Source organism: Montipora capricornis, chromosome 2 (genome assembly GCF_036669925.1).
Source record: "Montipora capricornis isolate CH-2021 chromosome 2, ASM3666992v2, whole genome shotgun sequence".
In the NCBI taxonomy this organism is placed as follows: domain Eukaryota; kingdom Metazoa; phylum Cnidaria; class Anthozoa; order Scleractinia; family Acroporidae; genus Montipora; species Montipora capricornis.
Window position 1 is genome coordinate 57,229,660 of NC_090884.1, and position 16,336 is coordinate 57,245,995.

Genomic DNA, 16,336 nt, shown 5'->3' on the forward strand with positions numbered 1-16,336 from the left:
TTCCAGCACCGACCTTAAGTCCACATTTTAATTTTAGACTATTTACTGCTATTCTTTGAAAAATCCCTAAACAATATACAATATTCTTAAGGCTACTTCTACAACCGACACGACACTGTTCCCATGAAGCCGGTTAACCATGTGCTTAAAACATGTTTAGGATAATATTAGACCTTGCTTAGGTCAAACGAACATAAATGTCATAGATACAATAGTATACTGAATTAGGATAATACTGAACCTTGCTTAGGCCAAACGAGCATAAATGTCATACATGAAATAGTGTTGAACTGATATCTGCCCAATTTTTATCAATATATAACTATCAAAAACGAGGAAAGAATCCTTTTAACAAGCCGTGGGCATTGACAGTTTCACAGTGTAAAAACCAAAGATAAAAATCACTTCATTCTTTTTCTCAAAGTGAACAGTATCATATATCTTAGAGTGCGTTCGATTGACCGTATTCCGGAATAAGAAATAAATGGAATAAAAGTTTGAAATCCTTAGTTTTTACGGAGATTCTCATTAAAATTGTCAAACACCATCTAAAATGCTATTTTAAACATATCTTTATTGCTTCAAAACGCCAGAAATACTATTTTAAATCATCACTCCTCGTATTCTTATTCTGGAATAGGATCAACCAAACGCACCCTTAGGATTAACCTAGGATTTCAGAATGGCTCGTACAAAATAGTCACACCCCTTTTTGAGTTGAATAATTTTGTCAGTAAATACCACATAAGCTAAATAACTAACGGACCAAAAAACTACATGCACACCGAGACGAATGCAGGAAGTCATTCTCTTCCCTTTAGTGCTGGAAGTGAACACATATTTGCTTAACCTCCACGTTGTAAATCAGAATAAAAAAAGGACAATTCAGTTATGTCATAAATATTGATAGATAAGATAGCTAAGTGCTCTACTCGCTCAACAATGATACAGCACAAAGGGAAGACCAACACACCGAGGACCACTGACGAAATGTGTGTGGGTTCCCTCATGATGCCTCAGACTTAACCAGCGAAAGTTAACCTACTTATCCAAGAATAAAAATACTTTCATTTGAATTTGCTGAAGCCAAAGGCAACACTTTTCCCTGAGACCCGGGTATAGTTCCAGCGGGGTTCCCGATCGGCAGAGGTTCCATCAAACCGATAGCAATTAGTCAGCCATAAAACGATTACTGATTAGTTTTGAAAAAAAGCTTGAAATGACCTTTGGAATGGCATGGTATTTATTTTAGCGACCTCAATTCGGGACGCAAATTGAATCCCATTCAATGTGGCACATTAATGGACAGAACTTTATTTCACTCTTCAGAATTGAGAAAGTGCTGCACAGAATCGTCAAATTCTTGCATAAATGGAGTATGAGGCAACGGTGACTTCTTTCCAGTGAAGATGTTGGTAAAGCTGTGGCTTCTGTAATTTGTTATGTCGCCGTCCATCCTGTGTTTAATCCAAGAGTGAAAAACAGCTGAGGCATCCAAATTGTACCCATAATCTGCATCCTTCGAAACATCGATGATGTATTCCGTTTGAAAGTCTACTTTCTCACCCGGATCATTCAATTTGAGCATTCTAAAAAAATATAAAAGAGAGCACTGAGAAATCGAACTAAAAGAGACGTGCTATGAGAAAATGCATAAAAATTGCCTGTCTCTTTACGGCTTCCTCAAAATGGCTCCACCAATCGGTCAACTTATATCCAAAACGAGTTACAGCACATCTCTACAACCCTCCTTTTCAAATCCATCCATAGCCAGCGATGTGAACTTAACATCGTGATCTGAAGCAAAGAGAAACATCTTCAATTCAAACTTGTTTGCAAGATTATCGGCGACCAGAAAAACACTAACCTGGCAATCCATGATTTGATGTCACTTTCCATTGCTTCCTGGTCCGGAAATTTGATATCTCCCATGATGCAATTTACCGCCCAAAGTGCTTGAACGTCAAACATAGTAAAAGTGTAGAAATGGTGAAATACCCCAATGTAGAAAACCTTATTGTTCCCTCCACGTGTCCACAGGATAGCTTTGTACAGTCCTTCAGGATAAAAGCCATTTGGACCGCTCAGTCGCAACCGCTGTTCCAGAAACGGGTAGGAGTGGTGATATCCTGTGCACAGAATGATGTCGTCCACTTCCGCTGAGGTACCATCTTTGAAACGAACCGTGTGTCCCTCCACATTGGTCAATAGTGGCTTCTCTGCTATCCGGGGGGGCCACTTGTGACCCATCGGTTTCGTTCTCCAAGAGCAAATAATGTACTCGGCACCGTACTTGAGACACTGCAGTGCAATGTCTTCTGCAGAAAGGCCAGCACCGACAACTAACAGTTTCTTACCCTTAAAATCAGAGGCACTTCTGAAATCATGTGAATGAATAACTCGACCAGGGAAATGGTCAATTCCAGGAAATACTGGAACATTTGGGGCAGAAAAGTGACCCACAGCCACTACAACGAAGTCAAATCTTTCCGCCGGAAAGACTTTGTCCTCTGGAAGATTTTTGACAACCACTGAAAAGTCATTGGTTGCGTCGTTGTAAGTCACTTGGCGAACGACGTGGTTGAAACGAATCCAGTGACGAAGATCATGTTTTGTCCAACGACCTGAGATGAGAAAAGGCTTTGTTTAGCCTCTGATTGTCGTTAAGACACGAGTCTAACTTTTGTCTTTGCAGGCAATCGAAGACTAAGCAAAGCCTTTTCAAGCTAAATGTTCTTATAAGTGGGCTGAAGAGAAATAATGGAGTGAAAATAAAGGACACCTTTGTAGTTAAATAACGGAATAATGCTGTGTGGTGGAAGAAAATAGAAAACTAATTCTTTTGTAACAGCAATGACTGTCTTTGGTTGAAATGATAAAATAGCTGCTATCTTGTAACCAGTCTTCAATAGGCCAGTTTCGTTGGATCTAGCATGAAGTGGAGGCTAACGCGGGAAAATTAATTTGCATTTGAAAAGATTTGCCAGCATTAGCCTCCATTTAATGCTAGATACAGTCCAACCGTGAGAATTCGAAACTGGCCTATTCCAAATTCTTTCCTTGCATCACACTTACTTTTTTTATGAGGGGATAAACTTGAACAAGTGACTTTCAATAGCCAGAAGACAAAACTTCTCGAGAAGTTTTAAAGAGTATATTGAATCAACCCCTGCCTACCCCTATTGATGAGAGCACCATAACGAAGGAAAGGATAAGAATTTGTACATTCCCATCTCAAAATAACTGAGGATGATTTTTCTCATTGCCACTTGAACCGCTATCGTCAAAATAACTTTTCATTCCCAGAATAAGACACGAAACTCGAAAAACTCGTCTCTACTCCTTAGCCCAGAAATGACACAAACACATTTTCCTTGACTCCCTGATATCAACCCATCCGCATAACTGTAATTGGATTCGGACTGAAATACTCGCCCTTCAGATAATCATAAATAGCCTCCCTGGGAGGGAACGATGGAATGGGTTTCCCAAAATGCTCTTCAAAGCTGAAGTCGGGATATTCAAGGCCCTCTTTAGGACCATTAGACCACAGTCCACGGTACATGCTTCCATGCACAGGCTCCCCATATCTATCGGTACCTAAAATAAGATGATATAATGGGAAAAGGAAAAGAAAGTGGCTCGTTACTCAAGCATCCAGAACAAAATTGAGAGGCATTGAATTTAAAAAAATGGGAAACTTTATTTGGCGTGACTGTGCGTTTTCTTTTCTATAGCTCCTTAAGTCTGTTACAAATTTAATCAGTTGTCTTGCGCATACTGTACTAACTGGCTTCAGAAGTCACTTTCCAGCTCTTAGTATTATTATTATTATGTTCTCACGTCAAGCTATAAATGCGATGAAGTTTCCGATGTACTACAGGAAGCCTTTCAAAACTGGCATTGGCTGTTGTGGACGTGGTACGGACCATTCTGACAACGGGGACCTTAAGCAAGGACGAAGACCATGGCTACGAGAACTTTGTCTAAAAATATTATTTCCCGTTCCTGTAATAATTTTGCGATTACTCTAAGTCGTTCGGCTTGGAAATTGTGAGTACTCATTATAAGAATAAAATTGGTGAGGACGGCGTGGATACTTAAGAGAGAAAATTCATCGTCATGTGCTCCCGTTCTTTCGTCACTGATTTCACGTCGTTGTGAAGACCAGAACGGCAAAGAAATGTATCAAAATGTAAAACGCACGTGCAGAACTATTGCTTTTTCTAATTAACCTATTGTTATGTGACGTTTTCGTAGCCGTCGCCGTCGTCTTTGCTTAAGGTCCCTCATAATAGGGAGCTTAAGCATTTTTGAGACGCGGACGGCAACCGGAAGAGAACATTTCGCGTGCCAGGACAGAGGCGTCTCCCAGATTTTTGCACTAATCATTTCTAACGGAGAAAAGATACTTAGCAATGTAAATGTGGTTGTGTAAAGACAAGTTAAAAGAGAAAACAGCTCACTTCCGGTTGCCGTCCGCGTCTCGAAAACGCGCTTGCTTTAGCTCCCTAATAAGTTGGCCGCAACTAATGTCCACTAGGCAGGTCACTTATAAAACGCTTACTTGAAAAGCCTGCCACACCGTATCTTAACTGATTCATTTTCGAGTGAAAAGGGTGGTGGGATTGCTTACCAGTTTCCTCGCAATATTTCCACAGTCCTCCCCAATCAGTTTGCTTCTCGAAGCAAACGATGTCAGGGATTTCTTTTCCTTCCTTTTTCCGTTTGTTGAAGTGATACAAAACGGACATGCCACTTGGCCCTGCACCAATTACGCAAACTCGTTTCGCTGACGGCATCTCAGATCCGTTACACATCTATCAAGGAAAATTTGATGTAATTCAGAATTGGAAAAATTTAGTTTACCATGCAAGATTTTTCAATGATTCGAGTAAAGCAACCTTGGACAAATCAAACTACTCTAAAGGATGAAAACCTCTTGAAACTAGTACTTGAATGGGCCCCTTTTTCCCTAGAAAACTCGAACGGTAAATACAAAACGGCAAAGATTCGGCGCAGAATAACCAGAGGGTTTCGGAACAAAGAGGGACGACTCTAAAACCCACCCTTACGGTCCTCGAGAGCTGTAGCGCCTAGCTATGGGTCGCCACGATTCACTAGTGTCTGTGTAGAATCTCGTCGTTCGATAACTTTTAGATACCCTTACAAAGGTAGAAGTCGTAGAACGAAGATGACTCCCTTGCTTACTTTTGACGACATTTAAGCGAAAAGGAATTGTCAGCCCAGCAGGAGTATCTTTTCCTTTTCTCTCATACTTCGGTGGAGTTAAGCAATTAGTGAGTATTTTATAAACGCGAAAAAACCAAAATTCTTGAATATGTGGAAGAACGTGAATACGAAAGTGTATTCATCGATGGACAATTTGTTTTTTTAGTAATTTAAGTTTAGACAGAAAAGCCTCGATTTAATCATAGTTAATCTACAGGCGCGTAGCGTCCTATACGCAAATACGCACGTGCGTACTTGAAGTGACCAGAAATTTTTGAAATTTAAAGCAATTGTTTCTATTTTTAACATTTCACTTGTACGCAACCAAGATTTCCTTATGAAAACACCACTTTGATTAAATTCTAAAAACTAAATTAGCAAAAGTTATACCATGTTCTCACTTAGTTTTGCATCGACTTTTTTTACACTAAACAATGCAGTGTTGTTTGGTCAGCGTGCAACAAAAAGGCGAAGTTGCAAAGGAGCGACGTTCCGAGCACAACCAAAACAATGTTTTGTTTGCGACAAGTTTGCTCAAAATAAGGGCACGACGCTTTGTTCTTTACTTGTATTAACACAACTATTTCGAACAAGAAATAAAGAACGCCGTATTTTTCTCTTAGTTTACTTATGTTTCTAGATCATATCTACTTGTGCGTACTTGAAAAAATGACCACGCTACGCGCCTGATCTAGGGAATTGTTATGAAACTCTGGAAGTTTCAAAAGCAGGAACAATATAGTCGCAATTCGATGTTGAGCCGACCGTGACCCGGCACAATCTTATGTTTTTGGTTCGCAAGTTAATTAACAATTATCGGCCGAAGGCGAAGTGATTATCGGTTAGGGTTAGGGTTAGGGTTAGGTCGAAGCTTTTGATTGTTTATCCTTCCGAAAAAAAGCGTGTTTTTGTCGGGTTTTGTGCAGGGTCGAGGCCAAAAAAGCGAACAAAAACATGAAACAAAGAAACTTAACACTTACTGATCTCCATACTAAATGATCTTCATTAGCACTCTTTAAAAATGAAAAATAAAGCTATTTTTTGTTGATGTCAGAGGAAATCCTACTTCAATGACACGGTGTCACTTTCAATTAGGCAGTTTCGAAAATAGCACAATACTCTTCGTTATTTCCTCCAAAATTTTGCATAAGCATTGTTTCCAGCTTCTCTGGGGATCATTGTTAAGTACCAAGAGAAAATAAAAATATATTTGGGGACAAACAAAGAGTATTATGGTATCTTTGATACTAGTACTGGCTAATCGCTTTTCCATATCTGGATTCAAGCTCTAGCCAAGATAACAGGACTTTTACACCACTTATAATTACGCATCGCATGGTTGCTATGAAGGGTGTGAATAAATAAAAATTTTAATATGTCCCCAAAACAATAAAGGATTCAAACCTCCCGTTGCAATATTAACATAACAGTGAATTCAGAAAAGCCCTTTAACCGAAAACGGATTGCCAAATATGTACGGTTTCACTAAAGTCTCGTAAAAACTGTGCTCGTCAAAACAGCATAAACTGTATTAAAAATCTGACACTTCCTCACAAACTGTGCTATAGGCATTTTTTCTGAATTTAAAACTTTAAAATCGTTGTTGAGCCCTGTGGTGTGCATATGTGGAGGTGGATAGTGTGAGAACCACAGAGTGGATAAGAAATATTCTGCTTCGCTTTGGCCGAGATGAAGAAGGGGAGTTGTGAAAACGCACTCAGTTAGGGAGTGAAAGCAACGGAGGACAACAGTAACGAAAACGACACTCCAAAATACAACTTAACGCTGTCGCAAGTATTTCGCCATTTTTCTGTCTTGTTCAACTGGTACAATACGGGTGAGCTATCCTGTAACTGGATGGGTTCGATTGGTGTTAAAGTAAAAAAAAAAAATTCAATGGTTCATTGTTATATGCTCAAGTTGTTGGCGTCAAAACATAGTACAGTTTGATGATTTCACGTTGTTTGTGGAGAACGGCAAAGAAATGGACGGAAATTCCTGCTGCACCTACAGCACGAGTATTTTTCCTTTTTTAGTCAATCATATTCTTGTTTTGTATCGTTGTCGTAGAGGTTGTCGGTGCTTAAACTCCCTATTAGGTGCATGGAGACCAACGTATATCAAGCATGCAATACTAAAATGGTTGCTGTCTCGCGCGTGTCGTACGAAAAAAATTGCAAAATTTCCGCGTACCAATGAAAAAATGTAAGCATCGTTGCTAACCAGTCAATTACGTACTCAACTGTGATAAAACAGGATCACCGCCAAGTAGAAAACGTAACTATTAGCCATGAAAATTCCACTCACCTGACAAAAACCGGCCGCCTTTGTAAGTGCTTTACAAGTTACATGTAAAATCCCGCGAAAATTTCCATCTCACAGCTGATGTTTGGGCCGCCTTTCGAACACTTCTTTTGTCAAAATTTGATAAAGCGTGTCACAGAAATAGAAATTTAAATATTTTAAACTTGTTGGATACTTGTACGCTCGCATACCGGCCAACATAGACGGAGGTGAGTCAAGACCCTAAACTACCCAAAACCCGAGATCCAACTCTTCCACTTGAAACCTTAGGAAGAGGCAATCATCCACATTTGAAATACTCATTGAAACAGCACATTTAACAATTATTCGCCGAAGGCGAGGAGAATAATTGTTTTAGTATAATTACATAGGTGCGGTTATTTGAAAAATATGCATTTTCTCTAAAACAATTGCCTTCTTCGTGTGTCACCTCGACAAGGTCGTAGCCAAAACGCTAGGCCGCTAGGTCGGGGTCGGGGTGCCTTTTTTTTCCAAATTTTTTGCTTCAATTTTTGCCGTTAATCTCCTATAACTTTCGAATGTCCGGCATCTTTCCTGGGAAAAAAAAAGGCCCCCCTCGACAAAAGGCTTGTGGCCATCTAAAAAAAACCGCTTAGGTGATTATCGCGTAGAAATCACCTCAAATACAACCAATCAGCGAAGAGACTGTTCAATAATCACGTACGTAATTATGCTAATCTTCTAATCTTGGATGTATCACAGTTGGCTTGAAAAATCGAATCCTCGACCGTAAATTAATGCGGTTGCTTTGAGTGATAGCTTTCTTTAACTAAAACGGCTGAAACATACTAACTCGAAAGAGAAAAAATACAATGTGGATATCAGAATCACGTACGATTAAACAGTTACTTCGTTGACAAACCCCATATTCGCTTCTCTGGACCAATAAAAAAAAAGATGCAATAGGACAGAAAAATTTTAAGATCCCAACCGAACGGAGGAAAACCGTTTGGCAATTCAAAAGAGCAGCCGAGAATTTGAACCATGGATTACTAGTAACAACTCCACTTTGTGGTCAAAACGGGTCTTGAACACGGGATCTTCGGATCAGAAAGCCGGCGACCTACCTTCTTAGCCAAGTTGCGTCCAGATTAACATGACCCGATGATAAAACCACGTGAAAGGTTTGTTTCGAAAGTTTGTTAACTATCATGAATTTCCCGCCTTTCCAACTTTTTGTATAATGTATTCATCGTTGCGCCGTCGAGATAGGCCTGCTGTCTTTGTCTTGCATTTTACCAGGAGAAAAATCCAGTTCTACAAGAGATCTACATCTCACCGGTAAGTGGTCTCTTGCAACTCCAAACCTTCGGAGCCCAGGGGTGTTACGAAAACTAAGACCTAAGACCCCCGGGGTTTTAGTTTTCGTAGTACGAAAACTAACACCGGGTCTTTCTCCGCATTCCTCACTCACAAGCCTATTTCTACGCTTATTACAATGAGGATATGAAATATCATCTGTTAGCCGGTGGGGGTACATCACGCTATTCTGGTACTTTGACGCATTATTTATAAGGAACCTTGCAATCAGCATAAACAGAAATAAAACATGTCAGAACTGAAACTATAAATACTTTAAGAATTTCGTTATGAATTAAAAACTAAAAAATCTCCTGGAATCACCCCTCGACACCCCCATTGACAGTACCCCTGTTTATTGTTTGGTGACTTACGGCGAAATTGTGGACTTGTCTTGATACTGGAAGTAGAATAACAAATGTGTACCGACAAATAATTCTTGAATCACACAACCAACCAAAGGGTTAACTGAGTGAGTTTCTCCTTTTGATATTGTCACCTTTTTTTCCTGTCACACAACATTCAAGCGCATCACAGCGTTGAGTCTGTTTAAATTAAACCCCATGGGTGGAGAGAACATCCAGAGCCCAAGTCTCTGACTGGCGGTGAGTTTTCACGGGTTTCTTTCTCGTAATTTCCACTGTTTACAAGGGGTATTAGGTCTTAGCTTTTGAGGGTCTTAGTTTTCGTAACACTCGGAACCAAGTGGTAAAATGCGATATTCAAGGTAGGCCAATATTCGATGATACATCGACCTTCAGGAAAATTTAACAAGATAACTATGACTTTTGGCTGGAAACATTTGGCGTGCGAAAAAATGCCTGGGAAAGCATGAATCTTGGTGAACCTCGCTTTCTTCAAGGAAGCGAAAACATAAGAAGAAAGAAGAAGGAAAATTGAGCCTGGTGGAAGATGTGGCAGGGCATTTAAGCAAAGCACTTGTAGAAATAATGCTATCGTGAAGCTTCGATATATATATGTGGGGAAGAGGAAGCAACGAAGATTGCAGTCCAATCTAAGATTCTCACTCGAACAACCCGATGATTTACAAAATGCCCATCCTTCCCCCACTCGTTGGCCTTCAATTTGTTGAATGACCGCGTTTTGAAGCAAACCAGCTTAGAACCTGGAAGTCGACTGTGGACCACAAAGAATTCAACGGATAGAATGCAATAAAAAGAAGCGCTTGCGCTCACTCTGAGTTTATAATTATAGCAATAACGATACCAATGTTTTACTAATATTTCACACATTAAATTATTTCTAAATTAAGATGATTCAATGCACGTTACAAATGTGCAGTAAAAGAAGGTCATTTTCCGAGACTTGCTTTAAAAAGGAAGATGCCGCGAATAAGAGAACATGGTCTCTTAAATAGGTTTTACAAAATGATTTCCAAAAGGACCACTAATGTACTAACAGTAATAATAGTAACTTAATGAAACATACAGTATTTACCGTATAACTATAAAAACAAAAATAAAGTACAATATTTACTCATTAGAGCGACCAGCTTTTCAGCGTTTCCAGAAATGTAGTCACAGTGATAATCGAATAATTTTATGAGAAAGACCGTATTCAATACACATTTACCATAAAACAAGAAACACAATTATAAAACAAAGAAACTACAATAGTCACAACTGTTATAAATAATCATGAAACTTATCATAAGCGATTTATACCCGATGCCATCAAACCCCTGCTTTACACCGAAACCTGCGTCACGTATTCCTGGCCGATGTCACGGTGTCATGCATCAAGCCGTGATGTTTCCTGTTTACAGGCACTGACAGCAAATTTCTTGTGATATCCCAATTCGCCAACCACCAAATAAAAGAAGGCATTGTTTCAACTCCCAATAACCCTATGGTTAATGTCGAAAAATGGTTACAACCAATGTTGACACATCAATAACAAGGGATGATGTCATGCAAAGGATCACTATTGGAGAAGGTTTACCCCAGTTAAATTTTGAGCTTGGAAGCAAGCGATTCTCACGTGTCTTTCATCACGTTTAATTGGCTATGACTGAGATCAACGTTTTCTGGTGATCTGAGGCATAAAGTATATATTGGTTATTTAGGATTTTGTTGTTCTCTTTATGAAAAGGGCTCAAACTCATGTTCCTCCAAGGCTTGGATGGTACCTCCGAACAAAAAAGCACACGGAGACGTGCAAGAATGCCAAAATATGGAGTGGATGGATGCTACAAAAAACATCAACCACTATTTGGTTCGTTGAGTCCATAGCATTCCATTAATATTTTGAATATCAAACACTTCCACTCCTGAGTTTGATTTTTGTCTTTGCACTTCAAGTTGGTGGAACATCTGTCGTTTAGGAACAAAACCAAGTATTCGACAATCGCAGACCTTTGTCAGAAATTAATCCTTGAAGGTCTGCGATTGTCGAATACTTGGTTTTGTTCTTAAACGACAGATTTTCCACCAACTTGAAGTGCAAAGACAAAATTTGCAAATCAAGTTGGCTTATGTGAAAACTTTGCTTCGCACAAAAGTTACCAAAAGAGAGGCAGTCAAAAGCACTCACATCGATCTCACTAAAAAACTGCCCAAAACGCGTAAAACCCCGTTCAGAATTACCCAATACAGGAACTTAACAGCTAACTTAATAAATGGTCTCGAATCTTTACTTATTGTTGCGTGACATTGCACATGTTCACCACCTGTGGCCCTTTCCAAAATCGACTTTTCGGAGAAACTTGTCTTTACGGGATTTTGGCACATTTTTACATCTGCCGTAATCGTGTCATCAAAACTAACTGATGTCAAGTGAGAAAAATTAATGAATGCATGCACCGGTCCGTCAGTCGAGCAAAGGCGACCCTAAACCTTTACCGACTTTACCCTAATTGGAATTTAACTATTGGTAGTTTCCTATGTTTCCTAACTTTGGAAATATTACAGTTGTTAACAGCATACGGCTCATTTGCATTGAACACGATGTAAATAATTGACAAACCGCTACAATATATGGGAGAGAGAGCTCTGGTCTGTTCCCTCGCTTTGCCGATCTACGAGAACGACTTGCTGCTAGAAGTCGTCTTGAGAGTTTTATCTGTGTCTACAAGCCTTTCGAAAAGAATTTGAAGAGCCAAAAGCAACGGAAATATTACAACGCAGCTCTGAAATTAATGTACTCACCGCGCAACCATCCTTCGGATCAGTTCATATTTTTTGCCTTGAAATACATGAATGTTGTACACCAATTGAATAAAAAGGGAAAAGAAATGTACCGAGCTTGTCCAACTTTAAATATGTCAGTTCGTATTTCCCGTTTTAAATTCAGCAGCAATTCAACTAAACACAGCAACAACAGTTTCGTTCATCGGCCGCTTTGGATGAAATACTCGAATAAAGCCAAGAAAGCTTGCAAGCTGCCCTCGAACAATCCTCCATCAAGACTTCAGTGACGATTTCACTAACTTCAAACTCACCTGAATAAACTGCGACGTCCACATTGAGTCTTGCAGATTGGAAAGATGAGAAACACACCTAGCGACTCTCGCTGAAATCGCCGCGTTAGTAATTCGTGTTTGCCGAAGACGCCGAGGACTGATCTGTTCGGTTACGTCAAAATTCCACAGGCAGCCCAAACATAATTCCGGCTCGTCTACGCACGCTCAGAAATTTGAAACAACAGTGTGTATTTAAGGACGTTTGCGCTAATTGTTTGTGCGCAACGTTACTGCGCAGGTAACGCGACTGTAATATGTCACGCATTACTTCGAGCATTAGTGAAGTTGAGGTTTTAAAACCTTTGCAAAAACCGTGGACGATAAGTCTTGCACAGCGTTGGATCAGAGAAGATCGTGATCAGTCAAAATTGATTTAAAATATTTATGAAAGTCAAGTAGACAACTGCACGACTGATATTCGCGAGGTTTTATCAGTCGTGCACTAGTCTACTTGACTTTCATACAAATTTTTCAAGCATGAACATGGCGACAGAAACCCCGAGGAAGAAGTTCAAGGCCTGCAAAAGAATGGCACATTTATTTCCGAATCATCATGAAACTTCAAAGAGAAGTGAGCGGGAGGATGGAAAAGATCTGGAAAAGGTAGCTGATCGAGTAGACTAGTGGCTGAAAGGTTGGAAAACTCGACGACGAACCGTTGCGTAAATTTAATGGGACTGTTCCTTTTTAATGTTTTTATTACCCTACGAACTTAAGTTCAAAGTGAATGCATGTTTTTGAAGTTCTTTTCATTTACTTTCGTGAAAATAGAGCAGTATTTTCGTCCTCGTCCGCTTGAATAGTGCGTACCTGAGGTGAAACAATCAGCGATTGAATTTCACAAAAAAACACACCCAGAGGATGAGCATGACGGCCATGGAGAGATATTATACAAAACACCAACCAAATGAAGATGACCCCTGCTTAAAACTTCGTTGCTATGCTCGAGAAAGGTTTTTTTTCGGTAAAAACCTTTCATCTCTTCAACGACCGATCCTCTCTTGGGTTCCAGTCCTTGCCCGACAGGTCACGCAAAAGCGTGACAAACGAACTTTGCAAAATCACATCGATTTTACTCGCTCAGATCATCGGTGACCCCTATTTTTTTAATCATGAATCACTTACTTTACTTACTATCTACAAAATATGATGAAATGAAAAAATTCTCACCGTAAGAAGTTATCTTTTTTTAACATTTTCTTTCGTCGTGCCATAGAATTCCGGTAGTGGTTGCAACGGATAGAGCTTACGAAAACGCTCGTCGAGGATGAACTGTACTGTTTACCACATCCCTAGAGGCATACAATTATCTAAAAATCTCACTCCTAAAAACCTATGCACGGAAACTTTCACTCCAACAGTTTATTTTTATGATTTTCGATGGATGAGCAGATGAGTCTACATCTCGCTATTATGACCGATTTCTCGAAATTAAGGCATTTTTCCACTGCCATTTTCTCCGAAACAAAGTCGGTGACCCCCATTTTTTTTTTCATTTTTGGAGTAAGTACTTTATGACCTAACTCTAGGCGAGAAATGAAGAAAATCTCACCGTAGGAAGATTTTAGCGCGAACGTCCTTAAGGGCCGATTTACACGGTACGACTTTGTCGCATGCGACAACGGCTTACGACAGGCCCACGACATGATTTGCGATTGTTGGGTACGTCAGAAAAAATGTCGTAGCATTTTAAAACATGTTTTAAAACGCTGCGACAATCGTAAGTCCATGTCGTAGGCCTGTCGTGAGCTTGTCGCATGCGATAAAATCGTATCGTGTAAATCGGCCCTAACAGTGGTTAGGAGCTTAAGCACGCGCGTTTTTGAGACGCGGACCGGAAGAGAACATTTCGCGTGCCAGGACAGTGGTAACTCCCAGATTTATATACTAATCAGTTGGGATCGGCGTGTACCATTAAGAGTTTTGAAGCAAGCAACCGTGGACAATTTTCCTGTCGGTGTACGTTGGATCAGTGGCTTGATCTGATCGGCGTTATTTCAAGTTGAGAAACTAAATATTTTAAGCAAGAGCCGATACAACGTAGATTTGATTTTAGTGGTGTACTATATTTCGGCTGGCCTACCATTTAGACAATTCGTTCAAGTTTACCGAGAGAGACTGGATAGAGGCATGCAAATGGTAAACACGTTTTCCGTTCCGAGATTCCGTTCGGGAAATTTGGACTACCTTTCAAGAAATCTCGTTTTCTCTAGTTATAGTTGAGTGGTGACGTTAGAGAACCGAGACGGTTTTTGTAGGGGCTGCGGGTAATTAAAATTTTCAAGAAGGAGGTTAGAATATGCCAACCCCTGCATGCCTGTGCAGCTTCTTGGATGAACTGAAATAACAGATTGCATTGGAAATATCACACCGGCTTTCTCTTGTCGTTCAGTCTCTTTCTGGGCCCGCAGTAATTGGCTACTCAGCGGTTGCTACGTTCCTGCCAAAGTTTATATGTTGATAGTGTGTTTTGTTTTTGTTCTTTTTGTTTTGTTTTTTTTTTGCAATACTCTAAATAATATAATTAAATATGCAAAAAGCTGTTGGTAAGGAGAAGGAATGTGCCGTTTGTTTCCTTCATTTTCGCTGACACAACGTAAAATTACTGAAGCTAAATCAGGAAAAAATTGCTGCATTTTTTCTTTTCCGAGATAAAGCGTCAGACGTGTCGGAATGGCGAATGAATTCCTATCCCGTTTTCCTATTTATGCAAATATAACCGTACAAACAGAATCTTGATAAATTTTAATTAGGCATTAACAAACACAAGCAGAAACGATAGTCGCGTGTCGTGGGCTCTTCCTATTCTGCCAAATTCCGATAATCATTTCAACTGAACGATACTAAGGAGCTTAAGCACACGCGTTTTTGAGACGCAGACGGCGATGTGTGCGTGGGCAGTGGTGTCTCCCAGTTTTATACTTATAGTCTCTAATGGAGAAAAGATACTTTGCAATGTAAATGTAATTGTGTGAAGACAAGTTAAAAGGGAAAATAGCTCAGTTCCGCGCGTGCTTAAGCTCCCCGCTGTTAGGTTCAGCTCGCTGGAGTGTTTAGGGATACGTTTGCACATGGTAAACTGATCGGTCGGAACGAGTACGCTTTTCCTTTAGTCGAGGAATTTTCACATAGCACAGTCTGTTTCGATTTGGTTCGACCGGAATGTTTGGGCTGCCTTTGAAGTCTGGTCCACCTTGTTCGTTACCCTGAATGGTCTCTTTCTCAAAATATGCTAACGTGACACTCTCTGATTGGCTTGAAAATCATGCGAATGTAACCAAAATTTCTGACTGAAACATCTCAGGTGACGGAAATCTGGCAGGTTAGGTTGTCATTTCTGCATTTGATTGAATCGGCTGCTTAAGAAATCGATTGTTGCTATGCGCCAGCTTTAAATTTCCGTCACCAGCGGTTGCGAATCAAGCTAATAGGAACGTGAATTCGACTTTTTAAATAATATTTGGAGGCGGGGGTAGAGGGTTTCTTTGCAAAAAAATAAGGAAACGATTGCTATTCAGTTGTTTGTAACGGGCCGGTACAAAGAATTAATAGCTTGCATCGGGATTATTCCTCATTTTCCTTTCGATTCATTTTTCCAACTGAGTCTCGACTGAACATACATACTTCCTTTGAAAGATCTGAAATTCTCTGAAGACGATTCAGAGCAATCTTCACAATCGGCTCACAATCGGACAATGTTAGGTGGCTATGACTCTCCTTCAGAATTAGTAGAAATTTTCATCTTCGCCTGTTCACCACTCTCCAACAATAAAAATTGGACATCACCAAGATCGTTTTCAAGGCATAAGCGTTTTAAGACAAAATTTAAATATAGGGTGCTTTTTGAAGGCTTTCCTGTTGCTATTGTGACCAATTCTATCGTAATAATAATTTCTTGGTAAGCTGTAATTGGTGTGTCATTGAAATTCCTGAAACTGATTTCAGCCAACTTAACGTGACAAAGCATATAGTCAGGGTTTTCGATAGTTCTGAAGGCAC

The 16,336-nt window shown here is 39.9% G+C and overlaps 1 protein-coding gene across 4 annotated transcripts; it reads right to left on the reverse strand.

Moving 5' to 3' along the window:
• Positions 1 to 12,456, reverse strand: LOC138028430 (trimethylamine monooxygenase-like). 4 transcript variants are annotated; one of them, XR_011127663.1, is made up of 6 exons: positions 12,317 to 12,456; positions 4,637 to 4,820; positions 3,436 to 3,600; positions 1,868 to 2,624; positions 1,665 to 1,797; positions 1,452 to 1,589 (listed from the first exon to the last, which is right to left on the reverse strand). XR_011127663.1 is itself a non-coding variant. In XM_068875972.1 (5 exons), exons 1-5 carry the CDS (start codon positions 12,338 to 12,340, stop codon positions 1,319 to 1,321), a joined length of 1,401 nt encoding a protein of 466 aa, XP_068732073.1. In that variant the 5' UTR covers positions 12,341 to 12,456; the 3' UTR covers positions 1 to 1,318. The 4 variants fall into 4 exon arrangements, 2 of the variants coding, with proteins under 2 accessions (XP_068732073.1, XP_068732079.1); XM_068875972.1 differs by lacking the exon at positions 1,665 to 1,797 and having other exon boundaries at positions 1 to 1,589; XM_068875978.1 differs by lacking the exons at positions 1,665 to 1,797; positions 3,436 to 3,600 and having other exon boundaries at positions 1 to 1,589.
• Between the last annotated feature and the right edge of the window lie 3,880 nt (positions 12,457 to 16,336).

Bases quoted from the DNA above. Each gene is read 5' to 3' on its own strand.
- LOC138028430 (XM_068875972.1), bottom strand. From the start codon at position 12,340: ATGTGGACGTCGCAGTTTATTCAG. The intron at 4,821-12,316 runs GTGAGTTTGAAG...TTTCCTTGATAG, and splicing joins GGACGTCGCAGTTTATTCAG to ATGTGTAACGGATCTGAGAT. The intron at 2,625-3,435 runs GCGAGTATTTCA...TTCTCATCTCAG, and splicing joins TATTTATGATTATCTGAAGG to GTCGTTGGACAAAACATGAT.